Below are 20,865 nucleotides of genomic sequence, written 5' to 3'. Positions count from 1 at the left end.
ATCTACCAGTAGATCGCGATCGACCTTGTTGAACCTCCCTGTCTTTAATGGATCCTTTGTGTTTCAAACGTTAACACAGATATATTTTCCCTCCTCTCTGTAGGGAAGGAACCCATTCTTTTTAGAGCCCTCGATTTTAATTACTATCACGGATGGAAACAAGTTGACCAATATGGCAGGTGTGCAGGAGGAGGTAAGCTTTCAACTGGAATATAGTTATGTTTCTATCCCGTTCTTCCTGTCTTGCTCAGAGGGAGATTAGGCTGGAAGAAGATGCAAACATGGGAAACTGTTTTAAATAATAATAATTTATTTTTTTATATATATATATATCCTGCCCACCCTAGCCAAAACTGGGCTCAGGGTGGCTATTATTATCATTTATTTTTAAAAGACATCTGAAGGCAGCCCTGTTTAGGGAAGTTTTTAATATTTAATGCTGTATTGTTTTTAGTACTCGATTGGGAGCCACCTGGAGTGGCTGGGGAAACTCAGCCAGATGGGCAGGGTATAAATAATAATTTATTATTATTACTATGACATCAAATATATAACATTGGTATAAAATCAAATAATAATTCAATTACCTCCTCAAAACAAGTCAGGAACAAATTATAATCGTAATTAGATGGCTTTCTGCAGGATTAGGGTTGGGAACAGTAAATGCTCATACAGAGTCAGGCTGCTGGTCCTTCTAGCTCAGGATGCCCTGCACTGACTAGCCGTGGCTGTTCAGGGTTTCAAACAGGGGGCGTGCCCAGCCTTGCCTGAAGATGTTGTCCTTGTTGAGTTGATTAGTTGTGCCCGACTCTTCATGACCCCATGGACGAGAGCATGCCAAGCACTTCATGTCTTTTCGTTTTTCTTCTAGTAAGCATGAAAAAGCCAGTTCTCTTCCTGGTAGCAATGCCATACTTTTCCAGAATTAAAAATCAGACTCAAGACACTTTGCTTTCCCACCTGCAATAGGGCAAGTGTTTCTCCTCCTCCGGCGATCCCTTGTAGCCGAGTAAGATTTTCTTCCATAAATAAGGATTTTAACAGTGAGTCTGTAAGTGACTGCGGAGGCCAATTCTGGATTCACACATCCTTCCACAGTGGGGACATTGGTTTCTGGGCGGGAGTTGATCCCAGCGAGGCTTCCTTCCTCTTCGCCCGTTTCTCCCTTGCGTCCCGAGTTTGAGTGTCTTTAAAGCCCACGACACCTTTGGTCAAGGCCAGTGCTTCCCAATTGCCGATGTTTGTACTACATTTTTTTAAGATTAGCTTTGAGATCTTTCAACCTCTTTTGGAGACCACAAAACAGACCTCAGTGTAACACTCAAAGCGGAAGTGTGGCACTCAAATCAGAAGCAGAACCAGGGCCGTCTTGAGCACATGCGCCCCCAGGGTGCAAAGATCCACCCAGCAACCTCAGATTTTGTTGTGTTGTTGTTTAGAAGGCGATTGGGGTGGATCCGGCCCCCGGGCCTTAGTTTGCCTATCCATGGACTAGATCAAGGGTAGGTAACCTAAGGCCTGGGGGCTGGATGTGGCCCAATCGCCTTCTCAGTCCGGCCCACGGACGGTCCGGGGATCAGCGTGTTTTGACATGAGTAGAATGTGTCCTTTTATTTAAAATGCATCTCTGGGTTTTTTGTGGGGCATAGGAATTCATTCTTTTTTTCCTTCAAAATATAGTCTAGCCCACCACATGGTCTGAGGGATGGTGGACTGGCCAATGGCTGGAAAAGGTTGCTGACCCCTGGATTAGATGTTCCCTGCGGTCCCTTCCAGCTCTGTGATTTGTGATTCTGTGGTTCCTTTTCAGAAGGAATCAAATGAGCTTACTGTTCTAGCGAAGTCTCTAGGTGTCTTGCCTTCCTTTTTAGCTTCATCTTCCTCTGAATTCTCCCCTTCCTGGAAGCGAGTTAACCAAAGAACCGTTTCGCTGGGATCAGAGGCTGTTTGCCCTTGTGCTGCGCTTACCTGGAGCCTCTTCAGTGGAGCCCGAACAGCTAGGAAGTGTCCCGACAGATGAGTCTGCCATTACACAGATGTGTGAAGTTACAGGAGGTAGCCTTTTTGCACCTTTTTCTTGGTTTGCCAACCTCAATCCATCTACTTTGAAATCATGAAGAGCATTAGTGCATTGACACGTAACATCTGGCTAAGCTTCTCATTCGTGTCTATATGTGCCTAGATGCCTGTGTCAAACCAAAACCACCAGAAGGCCTGTATTACACAAATACAGTTGAAAAAAACACACATGTAATAGGCCATATTGTAACAATTGCAAAGTTCTTTACTAGAAACTACTTACTTCGTGACATAATACATTAAAAGGTAGCTTTTCAGTTGATCACCAGGTCCAGTATGTACAAAATACAAATCCTGTTTTGTCAGTGCCATAGTACATTCTGATCTAATTTCTCTATTTTCTCTTGTACAGTGGTGCCTCGCAAGACAAAATTAATTCGTTCTGCGTGTTTTTTCGTCTTGTGAATTTTTCGTCTTGCGAAGCACAGTTTCCCATAGGAAATGCATTGACGGTTTCCCATAGGAATGCATTGATGGTTTTAAGAAAAAGGCGCAGGACGTTTTTGTCTTGCGAAGCATGCCCATAGGGAAATTCGTCTTGCAAAGCAACTCAAAAAACAAAAAACTCTTTCATCTTGCGAGTTTTTCGTCTTGCGAGGTACCACTGTCTTTTCCTGTCTGATGTATTCATTAGACGAGTGATATGAAATACTCTTCTAAGTGTCTAATGAAGATGATAGGTGTCAGGGAAGAGTTAGAAGTTTTCAGTTTCTCAGAGGGAGAAAGCATTCCCCAAGGGGGGAGGGAGAACAGTGAATCGAATAGAAGGGAGCAAGAGGAACAACAGGGAGGGACCGGCTGTTCCCAGGAAAGGCAAGGGTTCAGTTCTAGCTCAGATTCGGAGGAAGGGAGATACAAGCCAGCTCTAGCCAGGAGGGTAGAAAAAAGAGCAGGAAAGCGAAGGGAAAGGCGCCTTCGCCATTTTGAGAGTGGCTGGTCATGGAGAAGCAGAGCTCAGAAGGTATCTGAAAGAAGTGACTCTGAGGAAGAATAGTTAAGAACCGTTTATAAGATTGTTTTGTTAACACGCCATAAAAAGTTTTATAAAGAACAAGAAGCATTTGTGTGGTGATCTGAAGAGGACAACGACCAGTCCTGACAATAGGGTTGGCAGGCATACTGGACTTAGTGATCAACTGAAAAGCTACTTTAAGTAGTTTAGGTTTTCTGGTTGTTTTGGTTTTGCGTTTTGTTGTGGCTGTTTATACTAAAAAATAAATAAATGGGTACACTGATATAGAAAAACACAAGTTATTAAACATGTTTACCTTCTTTCAGAGTGAAGGTGACCAGGTGCTTAATGGTGACATGAACTTTGAGTCTGTATTTAAGCAAAAAGGACATTTAGAGAGGCATGGAGGCTCACTTGCTGAGTATGTTAAGAATAATTTGATTCCTAGAGGGTTATGCATCCCAAAGGCACCTACTCAATTCAAAGAGGATAACAGATTTGTGGAAAAATGGGTGTGAACAAATTCTCAACAAATGTTCCAGTGATTTAATGTTGTTAATAATGGAACAATTCGTAGCCAGTTTAGACCAGATTAATAAGGATATAGAGGAGGCGAAAGAATGTCGTGAAGCCAAGCTAAACAAACTTGATTATGACAAACTCATACAAACGACAGAAGAATACATGAAGAACTTCTCTGATGAACTCACTAATCTGAAAAGGAAGAAATTAAGTAGAGATCATAATGACTATTCAACAGGTGGAGTTTATTTATGGCTTACCCCCACTGGACAGGTTGAAAAAAAGTCCAAGAGACCTACTAATCAACAAACCTTGACCACTCCTGCAGATTATGATACACTGGTACCTCGGGTTAAGAACTTAATTCGTTCTGGAGGTCCGTTCTTAACCTGAAACTGTTCTTAACCTGAAGCACCACTTTAGCTAATGGGGCCTCCTGCTGCCGCTGCGCCGCCAGAGCACGATTTCTGTTCTCATCCTGAAGCAAAGTTCTTAACCCGAGGTACTATTTCTGGGTTAGCGGAGTCTGTAACCTGAAGCGTATGTAACCTGAGGTACCACTGTACTTCTAGTTTTTCTAGCTAGAGTGGAACAGATGAAGATAGGGAACCTAGACCCAGATCATTGTCTGCCTCTGCCAGCATCTCCCAGTGCCAGGTTCTTTTGTCTGCCAACCCTATCATTAGACACTTAGAAGATTATTTCATGTCACTCGTCTGAGGAATACATTAGACAGAAAAATACATTTTACATTTATATGTATATGCCTATGTATGCAAAAAGGTCCTGAATGGGTAACTGTGCCCCTGAAGGACCAGGTGCGCAGCCTGGGGGTCATTTTGGACCCATGGAGGCGCAGGTCCATTCTGTGTCCAGGGCAGCTCCATCTGGTACGCAGGATGAGACCCTGCCTGCCTGCCTGCAGGCTTTCATGCCAGAGCGGCTTGGACTACTGCAATGCGCTCTACGTGGTGACCCGTGAAGGTGACCCGGAAACTACAATTAATCCAGAATGCAACAGCTAGACTAGTGACTGGGAGCAGCTGCTGAGACCACATAACACTGGTCTTGAGAGCAGAGCGAGGACCACCTTCTCCTGTGCTGGTCGGCTTCCCGTTGGCTTCTGGAAGCTCCTGCAGCCAATGGGAAACTGCTCGTGCCTCCTCCGCACCGGAAGCAGTGTCGTTAATAGCATTTGTGCATGCACACGCACACTCCAGCCCACCACAGCGTCTGTGGGACCATGAACTGACCCCTGAGATAAAGCTTTTATTTCCTGCTAAACCTGGAAGTCACAGGTAGGCATTCAACCTAGCACCAGGTTCAACTTCCTTGGCGGTGTACCTCATGAGCTAGCAGAATGGCTTGCATGAGAGAAGGCTACAGGAAGTCACTGTGTTTCTCATGGCTGGTTGCGCAACAGATTGCTGTAGCCCCGATCCGTCTTGTTGCCCATCCAGTCTCAAAGTAAACCCATTGGCGTTGCTATTGTGCAGCTATTCTCACTCTTACGCTAGCACAACAGCCCTTGCACTGGCTGTTTGAAAACATGGAATCTGTGCCATAGTTTTGCTCTGAGGCAGGCATCCCCAACCTGCGGCCTTCTAGATGTTTTGGCCTGCAACTCCCATGATCCCTAGCTAACAGGACCCCAGTGGTCAGGGATGATGGGAATTGTAGTCCAAAACATCTGGCAGGCCGAAGGCTGGGGGTGCCTGATCTGAGGTATGATAAGACCGAAACCCGTGTACGATCGAATTCTGTTCAGTGGCGCTTCTTTACAAAGGGGATGAACAAGATTCAACAGCTTGTGTGCAAAGTTAAATATCCTCTGCTTTAATCAGGCCAGGCATTGGTGCCAAAGGGAAGACAATGGCAGGGGGCGCTTGTACCTCCCATACAACAATACTGATGTCTTATTTTTCCCCATAAGCTGGCATGATGGAAAGTCTACTTCATGGGTAGGCAAACTAAGGCCCAACCACCTTCTAAATCTGGCCCGCGGACAGTCTGGGAATCAGTGTGTTTTGACACTAGTAGAATGTATCCTTTTATTTAAAATGCTTCTCTGAGTTATTTGTGGGGCATAGAAATTCGTTCGTTTTTTATTTTATTTTTTAAAATATAGTCCAGCCTCCCACAAGGTCTGAGGGACAGTGGACTGGCCCCATGCTGAAAAAGTTTGCTGACCCCTGGTCTGTTTCAATAGTAGCCTTTTGCCATATTCACAAGTCATGTTGGCTTCAGAATCTCCTTATCTCTTCGCTTTCCATTATAGGACGTTCCTATTGTGTTCGGACTCAGAGGATGCTGAACCAGTGTTTAGAATCTCTTGCCCAGAAAGTGCAGAGTGGTGTTGTCATAAACTTTGAGAAATCGGGACCCGATCCACCCTACATTGGGGAAGGTATGGTAAACGCTTTATGACCATTGTAAACTCTTAAGGTTTGCAAATGTGTAAACGTCTTTGGTTAAAAAAAAGAATGATATTGCAAAACCAGAGTAGATTCTGTACACAATATTGTATTATAACTTTGCTTCTGACATTTCTGTTGAACAATTATCTTCAGTTCTTTGAATGCTTAAACTGGTTCATTTCTGGCTCCGGAAATGATTCTCCTGCTGCATGTTTTCATTCTTGGATGCAAAACTAATCTTTATCTTAAACACAAAACCACCACACAGACTTTTTAATCTCCCCTCCCCCAAATTATCTTAGGCACAAAACCAGTCAATAGACCTACTTTTCCCAAAACAGTCTTAGATGTGCAACCACTACACAGACTTCCTTGTTTTTCCAACTCAAAATATCAGTTTTACAGCTAATCTGTTCGCACGTGGCTTTGAGAAAACACATCTAAGTAGTGATTGGAAAAGTAATGCTCGAGACCTAATGTGCTGTACTAACTTATTATTGTTCTCCTTTTGGATTTTAGATGGACTTGTTGATGTCACCAGACCTATCAATTCTTTTGGTTCTCAGCCATGGCACAGCTGTCATAAGCTCATCTATGTGAGGCCTAATCCTAAAACGGGCGTTCCTGTCGGGCATTGGCCAATTCCAGAATCCTTTTGGCCCGATCAAAATTCACCAACACTGGTATGTCGCAGGGCTTTCAAGCTTCTTTGCAGATACGGTCAACGCAAATGTCTTTTGGTGACCATTGGTAATGTGGTGGAAAGTAGCTGGACAGCTTAGTCGATAGAGCATGAGACTCATAATCTCAGGATCGTGGATTTGAGCCCCACCTTGGGCAAAAAAGGTTCCTGCGTTGCAGGGGGTTGCAGGGAAAGCAAATGATCCTTGCTTTCCCTTCCAGCTCTGATTCTCTGTTTTCAGATCGCATCCAATCTCAAGTAACACTGGGTAGCCCTAATACATGGGTCAGCAAACTAAGGTCCACAGGTTGGATCAGGCCCAATTGCCTAAGAACAGTCCTGGAATCGCCGCTTGGATCAGCATGATTGTTCGGGTTGCGCCATTTTTTTGCATTTTTTTTAGGCGCCTTCCCCAACACTGCCTCCTCCCTCCCGGCTTCTCCCCATCCTGCGAAGGAAGGGAGCTGGGCTTTGATTGGTGCCAGCCAATCCGAAGCCTCATCGCCCACGCGCCAAGGTGTGGCCCAGGCTCACCATCTGCCCTCTCCACCCATGGCCGCGCTGTGGGCATCGTGATGGCCGCGTCGCGGGGCTTTGGCTGGAGCTGGGTGCATCTGTGGGCCCTGTGCCTGGCGCCCTGGAAAGCAGAGGCGGAGGCGGCGGCGGCTCCCAACCGCAGGCAGAGCAGCAGAGGAGGTAGGAAAGCAGGGGGATGGGAGGGGCTGGGGGGAGAGAGAGAAGCCCCCTTCTGCTGCACGTGCGCAGTCCGGCCCGCCACAAGGTCTGAGGGGCAATGAACCGTTCTCCTAAAAATGTTTGCTGACCCCTCCCCTAATATCCCCCCTTGCAACCTCTTAATTCTCCCACTGTGGGGATCATGTAGGCCAGACGTCAGCAAACTTTTTCAGCAGGGGGCTGGTCCACTGTCGCTCAGACCTTGTGGGGGGCCAGACTATACTTTGAAAAAAAATATATGAACGAATTCCTATGCCCTATAATTAACCCGAGATGCATTTTAAATAAAAGCACACATTCTACTCATGCGCCATCTGCGGGCCAGATTTAGAAGGCGATTGGGCCGAATCCGGCCCAATCGCATTCTTAATCCGGCCCCTGGGTGGTCTGGGAATCAGTGTGTTTTGACACAAGTAGTATGTGCCCTTTTATTTAAAATGCATCTCTGGGTTATTTGTGGGGCATAGGAATTCGTTCATCCCCCCCTTCCCCCCAAAAATCTAGTCCGGCCCCCCACAAGGTCTGAGGGACAGTAGACCGACCCCCTGCTGAAAAAGTTCGCCGACCCCTGTTACAGACCAACCTTCTGGAACATTGTGACTAATGTATTCTACATTTTGAACACTTGGTGCTGGATAGCTATTGAGCTAGCCATTCTTTGCGATGTTTTGTGGAGGATTATGAAAAAAGGAATAAATTAATGTTCTTGCCTAGCTGGCCAGTTGGCTCTTGGGATGACGCCCTGTAAGCTCGGTAGTGGCACCCGCCCTGTGGAACGCCCTCCCACCAGATGTCAAAGAGAAAAACAACTACCAGACTTTTAGAAGACATCTGAAGGAAGCCCTATTTAGGGAAGCTTTTAATGTTTGGCGGACTATTGTATTTTAATGTTCTGTTGGAGACCGCCCAGAGTGGCTGGGGAAACTCAGCCAGATGGGTAGGGTATAAATAATGAATTATTATTATTGTTGTTGTTGTTGTTATTTCCCTTTTCCTCCAAATGGTTCTTATTCCCTTTCTTCCTCCCCCCCCCCACTTCCTAGCCTCCCCGCACAGCCCACCCAGTGGTGAGGTTCTCCTGCATGGATTGCGAGCCCATGGTGATCGACAAGCTTCCCTTTGACAAGTACGAGCTCGAACCGTCACCTCTAACTCAGTACATCTTGGAGCGGAAGTCGCCTATTGTGTGCTGGCAGGTATTTGCGATATACCCATTGCAGGGTTCCCAAGGAAGTCTGGGATAAACTTTGCAGGTGAAAGTAGAGAGAATGCCCTGTATTAGTCTCTCTCTCTCCCCCCGCCCCTCCATTTGCAGCCAGGTCGTCGCATGTTAAAGACCCTAGCTTGGGACCTCAGCATTTGCAATCCAGCTTAGCAGAGCTGGAGAAGAACTTTCTCTTCCTGAGGACGGTTCCCAGTTGAAACATTGGTTTTCAACATCTGCCCATGCGCCATCACAAAATTTGCAGAATTGCTAATCCCTTACAGCCCTTTAGTGCCGCTACGTGTCACGCTTTTTAGATAAAAGTTCAGAGAAGTTGCAACTTTTTTAAAAAAAAAAAAAAGGTAAAGGGACCCGGGACCGTTAAGTCCAGTCGCGGACGATGGGTTGCGGCTCTCATCTCACTTTAGTGGCCAAGGGAGCCAGTGTTGTCTGCAGACAGTTTTTCCGGGTCATGTGGCCAGCATGACTAAGCCACTTAAGGCAAAACCAGAGCAGCACACAGTAACGCTGTTTACCTTCCTGCCGGAGCGGTACCTATTTAATGTACTTGCACTTGGACGTGCTTTTGAACTGCTAGGTTGGCAGGAGCAGGGACAGAGCAACGGGAGCTCACCCTGCCATGGAGATTCGAAGCGCCGACCTTCCAATCGGAATGGCCAAGGCTCAGTTGTTTAGACCACAGCGCCACCCGTGTCCCTTTCTGCTACGTTTTGAGAAGCTCATATTTATAACAATACAAGAATTATCAAAATGGATCACATTTTATTCAAGCCTAGCCTTATTTTCATTTAAGGAGCCCAAGCAAAAGCATTCTTTTTCTCCCAGTCCATTGGCTAACAAAACCATCTACTGTGCCATGTACCTGTGCAGAACAGGCACCTCCGGTTGTGGAAACCTTGGGATCTGATTGGAGTCGATCCCATTGGCAACCGGAGGTACAGTGGCACCTCAGGTTAAGTACTTAATCCGTTGCAGAGCTCCGTTCTTAACCTGAAGCACCACTTTAGCTAATGGGGCCTCCCGCTGCTGCCGCGCCACCAGAGCACAATTTCTGTTCTCATCGTGAAGCAAAGTTCTTAACCTGAAGCACTATTTCTGGGTTAGCAGAGTCTGTAATCTGAAGCATATGTAACCCAAGGTACCACTGTACCACTATATCTTGGTTTGATAAGGGGGAGGGGGAGAAGGAATCTTTGCTTTGCAGAAGCAATGCCTCCCCATAAACCAGGTATGTCCAAAGTGCGTTCCAGGGGCCTCATCTGGAAGTCAGGGAGGGGGACGGGAGGAAGTCAAAGCTCAATTTGCGCCAAGATCTATGTGATGAAGAAATTCCATTTGGTTGTTCTAAAGCAGGCATGTCCAAGGTCCGTTTCGGGGGCCCAATCTGGCATGCTGGTCGGTTTAATCCGGTTTATTTCCTGGGGTAAAGTCCAAAAAAAACTCCTCAACAACTTCAATCCTAAAAAAAGCTCAACTTTGGGGTAAAATCCTAAAAGAAGTTCAACAGCTTCACCCCCCCCCCCAAGTTCAAAAACTTCAGTTCTAAAGAAAGCTCAGTTTTGGGGTAAATCCTAAAAAAAGCTCAACAGCTTCAACCCCAAAAGAATCTCAAGAACTTTAGTCAGCCCTCACGCATTTTCACTTCATCAAATCTGGCCCTCTTTGGAAAAAGTTTGGGCACCACGATCTCTGGTCTTAAACTGTGAATGTGGGGAGTTATTGTTTTGGTTCGCTACTATACTATTCATTTTTGTGTCTTTACACCGTTGACTGCATTTTGATCCTCGGATGAAAGGGGGGTATAGATATTTAATAAATAAAAGACATTGCCTTCTGATACTTTTAATTTAAAAGGTTTTTTTTAAAAAAAAAAATGGACTCTGCAGCCCTTGAACAATTATTTACCCAATCATTTGCAACTGACTTGAGCGGGAAGTTGATCAGATCCAGAGCATTTTCCTAATTGCTTAAACAATTGTCAATCAAGTGGGCAACACTATCTCTATTATTCTTAGTCCCGTGAACCAATTTTAAGTGGATTATTTGAGTGATCTGTTTGAGTAGCCAAAAAAGCTCCACTTACCCTGTGGAGGAATGGAGATTTCGTTTTAAAAGCTAAGTCTGCGGGGTGTTGACAGTGTGAGACCGCCTTTTGAGCAAGGGCTGGTGATGAGTTTTCTTGCATTTGGGTTCTAAGAACATGGTTGGGTTTCCTTTTTCCTCTCCTCCCCCCCCCCCATATACACTAATCTGTTAGAAATGAAAAATACAAAACAATAACCACACATAGAAAACAAATAATACACCCATGTGACTTTTCTCCTCCAATACCCGACATCTCTTAACCTTTAAGTCAGGCATCCCCAACCTTTGGCCCTCCAGGTGTTTTGGACTACAATTCCCATCATCCCTGACCACTGGGGTTAGCTAGGGATCATGGGAGTTGTAGGCCAAAACATCTGGAGGGCTGCAAGTTGGGGATTCCTTCTTTAAGTTCTTAATTAACATTGCATCTTTGGTATCTCACCCCCAATATATAACTTTCTTCTAGTTTCACTTTGCAAACTTAATCTATACAGTGGTGCCCCGCAAGACGAATGCCTCGCAAGACGGAAAACCCACAAGACGAAAGGGTTTTCCGTTTGCAGAGGCGCTTCGCAAGACGAATTTCCCTAGGGGCTTGCTTCGCAAGACGAAAATTGACGAAAATTTTTGAGTTTTTTTCCCCGCTCCAAAACCCCTTTTTTCTGAAGTGCTAAGCTGCTAAAAGCATTTTAGCAGCAAAACCGCTAATCCCTTAAGCCTTAAAAAGCCGATTTTAGCCCTTAAACTGCCAATAGTGCTAATAGCGCTACTCCGCTAATGGGCTTGCTTCGCAAGACGAAAAAACCGCAAGACGAAAAGACTCGCGGAACGGATTCTTTTCGTCTTGCGAGGCACCACTGTACATATCAACATATTACCCTTAGAGCAGTGTTTTTTCATGTAAATTCAAAACTTTGCCATTCTGTCCTTAATTTCTGGCATGTCTGATACCTTATGGCTGCTGTTAAATTTACTAATTCTATAAATTCATTTAATTTACATCTCCAATCTTCCTTTGTGGGGATATTTCCATTCCAATTCTTTGCAAGTAATAATCTCGCTGCGGCTGTGGTTGGGCTTCAAACCCACAGTGGCCTTCCTAGAAGTGTAGTTCTGCAGAGCTGGTTCTAGCCATGTATGTTTCGTCAGTCTGTGAATTGGTGGTGCTGTTTTATTTCACCCCACATTTGAACCTGGAAAGAGCTCCAGAGCCCCATAAGATCTAATAAATAAATAAATCCAAATGCAATGAAATTGGGGCTGCTTCTACAGCCTCCAACACCTGGGGTTGTTCTCGAATATAGTGTGTCTTCTCCTCTTCCTCCCAAACCCACCAGTTCTTAGCAAGAACCTGTGGCTGTTTGGTTTGACCTCCCAAGGGCTGGCAGTGGAGTGGTCTGTTATTATTAATAATTATTAATTTATTATTTATTCCCCAGCCACTCTGGGTAGCTTCCAACAGAACACTAAAAACAGAATAAAACTTCAAACATTCAAAACTTCTCTAAACAGGGCTTCATTCAGATGTCTTCTAAAAGTCCGATAGTTGTTTATTTCTTTGACATCTGATGGGAGGGTGTTCCACAGGGTGGGCGCCACCACCGAGAAGGCCCTTGGCCTGGATCCCTGTAACCTCGTTTCTCACAGTGAGGGAACTGCCAGTAGGCCCTTGGGAAAGGAACCCCGGCATCTGGGATGGAGACGCTTCTTCAGGTCTACTGGGCCAAGGCTGTTTAGGGCCTTTGAATTGTGCTTGGAAACGTCCCAGGAGCCAGTGCAGGTCTTTCAAGACTGGTGTTATGTGGGCTCAGCGGTTGCTCCCAGTCCCCAGTCTGGCTGCCGCATTCTGGATTAATTGCAGTTTCTGAGTCACCTTCAATGGGAGCCCCACGTAGAGCCCATTGCAGTAGTCCAAGTGGGGGAAATCTAGAGCATGCAACACTCTGGTGAGACAGTCTGCAGGCAGGCAGGGTCTCATCCTGCATACCAGATGGAGCTGGTAGACAACTGTCCTGGACACAGAATGGACCTGCACCTCCATGGACAGAGGTGAGCCCAAAATGACCCCCAGGCTGCGCAGCTGGTCCTTCAGGGACACAGTTGACCCATTCAGGACCAGGGAGTCTCTCCCCCCCCCCCCAGCTGCTCACGCACAACAGTACTTCTGTCTTGTCAGGCTTCAACCTCAATCTGTTAGCCGCCATCCATCCTCCAACCGCCTCCAGACACTCACACAGGACCTTCACTGCCCTCACTGGTTCTGATTTAAAAGAGAGGTAGAGCTGGGTGTCATCCACATATGGATGAACCCCTAGCCCAAACCCCATGATGATCTCTCCCAGCGGCTTCATGTCAACGTTAAAAAGCCGGGGGGGGGGAGCCCTGAGGCACCCTGTTGTCTCCCATCCAGAACAACGCACCCTTTCACTCTCCGAGGGCTGAGAGAGGGGAGGCAGGGGCCGCAGTTGTGCTTCAGGCAGTGAAGATCTGATTTTAATAATAGCCCACCATCTGGACAAGTGGGGCCAATACCACTGAAAAGTGCAGTAGTTCCTTAATAGCTGTACCCCAACATCAAGGAATAATACAGTGGACCCCGAAGGGAACGTAACTTTCCAGTTGCGAATGCAGCAAACCCGGAAGTGTAGAAGCGCCCTATCTGGAAGACCCACTGTAAAAGGGCCTATCTAAGCACTTTAAATTTTAGGTGATTAGAAGCTTTGATGCACTCTCTAGTCCAGGGGTGGTGAACCTTCAGCCTTCCAGCCGTTCAGCAACATCCGAAGGGTTCCCCTACATATTGTTCTGTGGACTGGAATTGGGTTTGTAGTGAGACTGATGTCAATTAATGTGGAGCCGCCTCAGAGCCATCATAGGCTCGCCTGCTGATTCATAAATGTGTTACAAAAACAATAGGAATATTACTGCTTGAATATATTCAGCAATTCACTTATAACAGGCATGTCCAACTGGTAGATCGTGATCTACCGATAGATCATTGGATGTCTGTGGTAGATCACTGGCTCCCTCCAAAGAAGCTCAACAACTGGTTCCCCTATAAAACATTCAACATTTTTCCCCTTCAACCCCGAAAAACGGGGCTTTCCTCCTCCCTAAAAGAAGTTCAACAGCTTTGACCTGAACCCCAAAATAGGGGGTAGATCACCATTACTGCCAGTTTTTAACTCTATGAGTAGATTGCAGTCTCTCAGGAGTTGGCCACATAACATTCATAAGATTTTCTTTCTTCCAATCATAATTACAGGGCAGATCACAGCATAGTATAGCAAATACATAAAACCCACCGATCAAACAAAGTGAATTTACAAGAAGTTCAGTCAGCTTTTGTGGGTTTTTCCCTGTTAGCTTGAATCAGAATGTCATGCAGACCAGCTGCTTTTCTCATGATCATATTAACTGGTGGTACTGTCCTGAGGTAACAGCTGTCCATAAAGGAACAAGAGTGATTTTATTAGAGATAGTGTAATTATTGGACGCTTGGTTTGACTCCTGGTAGAAGGCTTTGTGCGTTGGTAGCTCTGTTCAGCCAGGAAACTTCATTTTCAGTGTCTTGCAGGACTATAAATGGGCAAAAAACAAGTAAACTGCCCAGGATTCCTCCCCTGAGCCTCTGAGAGAAGGGGGAAAACAATTGCGCTGTGACTTTCAAAAAACACATGCCACACCACGTCTGTGAAAACGCCAGGATGTTTTGAATTCCTCCAAAGGCCAGCAGCCCCTTGCATGTGCTAAACTTTTGCCTCTTCCTTTGTCGTTCTCCAGGTGTTTGTGAGCACCAGCGGCAAGTACAGTGAACTGGGCCACCCATTTGGATACCTGAAAGCCAGCACCACTCTGACGTGCGTCAATCTCTTTGTCATGCCGTACAACTACCCTGTCCTTCTCCCTCTGCTAGGTGAGTGTGGTGCAGAGTGTCTTGGCGCAGCCGAGCAGGAAAGGGAGCCTGTCCGCCCGCAGTGTTTACTTGCCAGCCGTTTTCTTAGGTGGGACGGGAGGCCGGAGCGCCTCGAGGGTTGCAGGCGGCTCCATTGGAAGGAGAGGGATTTTTACACCCGCCCTCTCCCTTTTTCTCTCTGCAGCAGAGGAGGAGAGCCGCCTGCTTCGTGGGCATGTTTGACGCTGCTCACCTCCTCGACTCGTAGCTCCTTCCTTAATTGGAGTAAGGTTCAACCTCCGTTCTTTTCCCCTCTTTCAGGACGTTGGTGCCTGCATAGTCTTTTGCAGCAGTGTTGTGTCGCCCGTTTTTCATTGGGCTTTGTGAGCTGGGGGCACACGGGGAAGAAGGCATCCCAGAGAGGACTCGAATATGGTTACCAGATGTTCCTGGGATCACAAATATATGCCTCCAAGAAGCAAATGGGATTAGAACCTTTCAAGAAGTGGTCCAGGAAACAAGAACAACTCCGTATGGGGCTGTGTGTTCTTCCAGAGAGGCAAGAAATATGGTTACCAGGCGGCCCCGTTTCCCGGGGAAAGTCGCCGGATTTACAAACCTGTCCCTGGACAACATCCATCCCTGGATTTCATTTCATGTCCCCGGATTTATATTTTAAGCATCGTAGATTTATTATTAGGAAATGAACATTGCGTGATTGGTTCAATGGCAGAAGACACATCACACAGGGACTTAAGGTGAGGCAAAAAGGCAGGTGCCACAGCAGTGAGCAGCTCCAGAAGCCACTGGGGCCAATTGCACTACCAGGCTACTGAGGCTGCCGCCGCCACTGCCAAGGAGCAAAAGACGCCCGGCGCATCAACTGGGGGAACTACTGACCTGCCCCCTGCGACGCAAATCGAGCCAGGGGTGAGAGCATCCAGCTGACTGCCCAGTGGTGCTCCAGGGCCAGGAAAACCCCAGAGCCAACGCAGGGAGAAGGAGGAAAGGAGGAGGGAGGAGAAAAAAGAGGCAAGCCCCGACCTTGACGCGCCACTGCCGGATATCGTCTGGGGTCAGATTTGTAAATCCAGGGACTGTCCCCGGGAAACGGGATTGCCTGGTAACCATAATATAGAAGTGCATGCGCCTTGAGCTATTTCTTGCCTCTCTGGAAGAACACACTCGCACACCCACACGGAGTTGTTCTTGTTTCCCGAACCACTTCTTGAAAGGTTCTAATCCCATTTGCTTCTTGGAGGCATATATTTATGGTGGCTGCATTTTAAAAACACAAGCTCTGCTGAACCTGCTCTTCCGTGCCCCCTTCCCTGCAACTCTTTAATAGAAGATTTTGGGGAAATGCTCAGGCAGGCTTCATGAATCGCCTGGGGCTTTCCAGAGGCTTTGAATTGCTGTGGTGCAGCTCATGGTGTCCTGAAGCGATCTCCTCTTGTTTCTCTGCCCCCCAAAAAGCACAAATGTGAGGTTCCTCCTGACTGCAACCCGTTAAAAAATTCTTTCCCCGACATTCATGTAGAAAGAATCGTACATCAGAGGACTCTATTTTTGTCTGCATCAGCCTTCCTTGTTCAATAGGTGCTATTTGTTGGATGTGTGGCCACTCTTCTGAGTGGTACCCCTTCTGCCAAATAACCCTTGGATTCTTCCAGGAATTAAGCTACAAGGAATTTTGCCAGTCTCAATAATGGCACATGTAGGGTGCCATTTTTGTTTTGGTCAAGCTTCTGGGAATAGTTTCTCAGATACTTAGTATCATAACTTACCATACTTTTTTTGTGGAAAAGACTAGGTTATTTTTTACTCTAAAACAGGCTTCTCCAAAAATCCGTTCCGGGAGCCTAATCTGGCCCCCCGGTCAGTTTAATCTGGCCTCTGTGGCAGTTTATTTCCTGGGGTAAAATACTAAAGAAACCTTAACTTCAACCCTAAAAGAAGCTCAACAACTTTGGTTGGCCCTCATGCATGTTCACATCATCAAATCTGGCCCTCTTTGAAAAAAGTTTGGGCACCCCAATCTAAGGCCTTTAAATTGTGAGTGTGGGGAGGGGGGTTATTGATTTTGGGGTAAAACCCTAAAGAAAGCTCAACAACTTCAAAAGGTCGACAACTTTGGTTGGCCCTTTGGTCGGCCTCCACAGCCCTTCACTTCATAAAATCTGGCCCTCTTTGAAAAACGTTTGGAAACCACTGCCTAAAAGAATGTTAAAAAAACGGGGGTCATCATCTCCCCCCATTTCCATAAATTTGTGCCCCCCAAATAGGGGTCATATGATACATGGAAAAATATGGTAAATACACACTTAAAACATTTCACTTTCAACAGTACCACAGAATTAATAGTTCAAAGTGTGGGCTCTCCCGTTTGCATGGGATTGTAAGGGGAATATACGGAATGTGTTGGCATCTAAAATGAGAAGAATCTTAACTTGTTTAGGACTTCAGAGGTCTTCAGACTGAGCACTGGTGGTTCCCTTCATTCAAAGCTGTGATTGTTACTCTGCTAAGATACAGCTTAATTTTTGGCTCTGTGGATCCCTTCCAGTGCCTGTGTCAAAACTGGATATATAAGGAGGAGAGAGGCTAAAGAGAGAAAAGCCCATGGAAGCATAAAAACTCTCCAGATTGTTGTTCTCAAGGGACGTTCCCGCGGAGCATGACTCTGCTCGGATACTATGACTGGAACATGGGGCATGCGGGTGACTGGTCTTGTTTCTCCTCTGTGCAGATGACTTTTTTAAGGTTCACAAGCTGAAGCCCAATCCAAAGTGGCGGCAATCTTTGGACAACTACTTAAAAACCATGCCTCCCTACTACTTGCTGGTATGTACCTCTTGCGAACTCAGTGGCCCTAAATAAATGAATTGATGGCTGGCTGTCCTTGGCAGAGCGGTTTTTACGTGTCTTCTGCTGGAAACCAAACAGCCCACAGGCCAGGGTTCAAAAACCAAAAATGCTTTGCAGCTTAGCACGACTTACTGGTCCCTCGTCCTTGGATTGCTATCCAGCGCAAGTCCAGCATTTATTCTTTCGGCTCTCCCTCCTCCCCTTGGGAATACTTCTTTGCTGCGACTGGCAGTGTGGAAAAGCTCCTAGTGAAGCCCTCCTCTGCCCCTGGATAAATCTCATTTAACAAAGGGCTGGGCTGGGGAGGAAGCTGGGGGGCGCGGTGGAAGCGGCAGAAACCTCCCTCATCGCTTGGGCAAGATGTCGCTGTGTGGACTTGTCATATCCCAGCAATCAGGGACTCTGGCCTCTGTGTGGAATCAGCTGGTGGCGCTGCACTGCAAAGCACCACGCTCGCAGTGTAGCCCGACGCCCGCCGGCGAGCCAGCTGAAACCCATCTCATTTCCCAAAGCGTCAATGCCAAGCTTCCTCAACCTTGGCCCTCCAGATGTTTTTTGTCCTACAACTCTCTTGATCCCTAGCTAGCAGGACCAGTGGTCAGGGATGATGGGAATTGTAGTCTCAAAGCATCTGGAGGGCCGAGGTCGCCTATGCCTGCCTTAGCTTGACGTAACACTGATCTGCGAGGAACTTTAAAAAAACAACGGAAAAACTTTTTTTAAAGAAAAAAGAATATTTTTGACCTTCTTCTTACTCTTTTTTGTTTTGTTTTCCTTATAGCCGTTAAAGAAAGCCCTAAGGATGATGGGAGCTCCAAATCTGATATCAGATAATTTAGATTGTGGACTTAGTTACAGTGTTATCTCTTACCTTAAAAAACTCAGCCAACAGGTAGTATCGACAAAACCTTTGCAATCAGAAGTACATTGATGATGATGACTATGATGATGATTTGTTTTATTTTTAGTGTGTTTTGCTCTGGTTGTATAAATGCATTGCTTAAGGAATGTCCCCCCCCCCCCCCCCCGTTTTTTGAGATGGGTAAAGACTGACCTGCGTTTCCGTTTTCATGTAAGTCAGGCTTCCTCAACCTTGGCCCTCCAGATGTTTTTGACCTCCCAACTCCCATGATCCTGAGCTAGCAGGACCAGTGATCAGGGATGATGGGAATTGTAGTCCCAAAACAGCAGGAGGGCCGAGGTTGAGGAAGGCTGATGTAAGTGGTGGTGGGGGCTGCTGGAAGAAGTTACTGAAGAAGAGGAAGACAACAATTCAGCTTACTTGTTGCGTGTTCTTAGTTGTTTGCTGCTAATGAGCATTGCAGTCAACATTGCAGATGATTTGAAAGAGTGGCAGCTGTCCAATCTTATGTGGCTGGTGGCCAAAGGCCTCCTGTCTTCCTGAACCCAGTTTTCACAAGGGCTACCTAAATCTGTAACATCAAAGAAGTGCTATTCCAGGTGTCAGCAAATTTTTCAACAGGGGGCCGGTTCCCTGTCCCTCAGAACTTGTGGGGGCCTGGGCTAGATATTTTTTTGGGGGGGATGAATGAATTCCTATGCCCCACAAATAACCCAGAGGTGGATTTAAAACAAAAGGGCACGTTCTACTCATGTCAAAACACACTGATTCCCGGACTGTCCACGGGCCCGATTGAGAAGGCGATTGGGCTGGATCCAGCCCCCGGGCCTTAGTTTGCCTACCCATAGGCTATTCCAGGCTTCCTCAACCTCAGTCCTCCAGCTGTTTGGGGCCTACAACTCCCATGATCCCTAGCTAGCCGGACCAAATTTTTCCGTGTATAAGATGAGGGTTTTTTGACCCAAAAATGGGGTTCAGAATTTAGGGTCGTCTTATACACGAGTAGTGCTGAGCAGGTGAATGGTTTTTTGGTGCGAGCTTGTAAGCGGCGATTGGCTGCTTGGTCATTTGTGGAGGGCGGATACTGAAAATGGCTCACCCGCCAGAACGCAGCGCACAACCACATGCGTCGCTCGCAATTTTCGGCATCCACTCCCCCCCCCCCCCAAACAATGAAGAGGCAAATCGCCGCTGAAAATCTCAGGCTTCTGCTTCGTTCCGGTGGGTGGGCGATTTTGGCATTTGCTGCTTGATTGTTGGGGGAGGGGGATGCCGGAAACTGCTCACCTGCCGGAATGTGGCACACAGCCACTTGCATCGCAGCTGCCCGGTTGCCGCTGTTAGCCCTCCCAATCCTGTTGCTGTAGCCAATAGACAGCTGCCCTTGTCACCGCAAGCAGGAGCATGATTGGCAGCAAGCCGGACAGCTGATAGGTAGTTTCTGTGACGTGAGCAGTTGTGCACTGCCTTCTGATAGGTGAGTGATTTTCGGCATTCCCCCCACATAGTCCTCGCCCCAAAGCTCAATCCCCCCTATTTTCTAAATTTTGAGGCCCCCAAAAGTCTTATACATGGGGGCGTCCTATAGATGGAAAAGTGTGGTAAATGCCGGCTAAAGCTTTCTACCTTCCTACGGACAAGGAGGATGGAAGGATTCAGCTCACACACAACAAGGGTGGATTTTGCTGATTTTGGAGAGCTTGGAAACATCACTTGAGTATCATGCCTGCAGTTCTAGAAAATCGGCCTTCCCCTCCAGGCGAAGCATCTTGAAATACTCACGCAAGGGCCTTATTGTCCAGTGAAAATCAAGTCCACTGGTGGCCTATTTGGCCCTCCAGCTGTTTGGGGACTACAATTCCCATCATCCCTGGCTTGTTTTGACATGAGTAGTATGTGTCCTTTTATTTAAAAGGCACCTCTGGGTGATTTGTGCGGCCTGCCTGGTGTTTTGACATGAGTAGAATGTGTGCTTTTATTGAAAATGATCTCTGGGTTATTTGTGGGGCATAGGAATCCATTCATTTCCCCCCCTCCAAAATCTAGTCCGGCCCCCCGCAAGGTCCGAGGGACAGTGGACCGGCCCCCTGCTGAAAAATCTTGCTGACCCCTGCAACTCTATCAGCATGTAGACAGCAGGCTTGGGTTGCCTTTTGACGCGGCCAGAATTTGCTTTACGCTAGAGTCGTCTGCACTGCTGTTTGCTTAACGTGCCGTGTTCTTTTGTCATAGACGAAAATCGAGTCGGAGCGGATCATAGGGTCGGTGGGCAAGAAAGCCCCGCAGGAGACTGGCATTAAAGTGAAGAACCACTCCAGCGGCCTCTCCCCGATCCAGAACCGGGATTTCAAACAGCTTCTTCGAGGGATCTCGGGGGAATCTCCGCTCAGGCTGTCCGAAACAAGCGCGAAGGAATTTGCCGGCTTCCACATAGGGCTCTTCAACAAGGTGGGTGTGCGGCAACATTCGCTCAAGCATATCAAACTGAGTCATCGTCAGGATTGGAAAGAAAAGAAAAAAGGGGGGGAATGGAGGGGAAGAAA

At 46.9% G+C, this 20,865-nt stretch overlaps 1 protein-coding gene across 3 annotated transcripts in view; it reads left to right on the top strand.

Annotated features, from left to right (window-relative positions):
* Positions 1-20,865, top strand: part of LOC310669075 (integrator complex subunit 6-like) — a 39,361-nt gene that overhangs the window by 8,676 nt on the left and 9,820 nt on the right. For 2 of the 3 annotated variants that reach the window (XM_083422582.1, XM_083422583.1), the window contains exons 4-12: positions 104-193; positions 1,872-2,055; positions 5,832-5,960; positions 6,490-6,653; positions 8,431-8,583; positions 14,481-14,613; positions 17,342-17,436; positions 18,242-18,352; positions 20,555-20,770. In XM_083422582.1, coding sequence (XP_083278708.1) covers positions 104-193; positions 1,872-2,055; positions 5,832-5,960; positions 6,490-6,653; positions 8,431-8,583; positions 14,481-14,613; positions 17,342-17,436; positions 18,242-18,352; positions 20,555-20,770 — 1,275 coding nt within the window. Of the gene's footprint in view, positions 1-103; positions 194-1,871; positions 2,056-5,831; positions 5,961-6,489; positions 6,654-8,430; positions 8,584-14,480; positions 14,614-14,797; positions 14,878-17,341; positions 17,437-18,241; positions 18,353-20,554; positions 20,771-20,865 lie in introns of all 3 variants that reach the window. The other variant, XM_083422584.1, reaches the window with a different exon arrangement.

Source organism: Podarcis tiliguerta, assembly GCF_965153285.1.
Source record: "Podarcis tiliguerta genome assembly, chromosome: Z".
Taxonomy (NCBI): Eukaryota; Metazoa; Chordata; class Lepidosauria; order Squamata; family Lacertidae; genus Podarcis; species Podarcis tiliguerta.
Note: the sequence above shows the minus strand (reverse complement) of the source record. Positions and strands in the feature narration are given on the sequence as shown.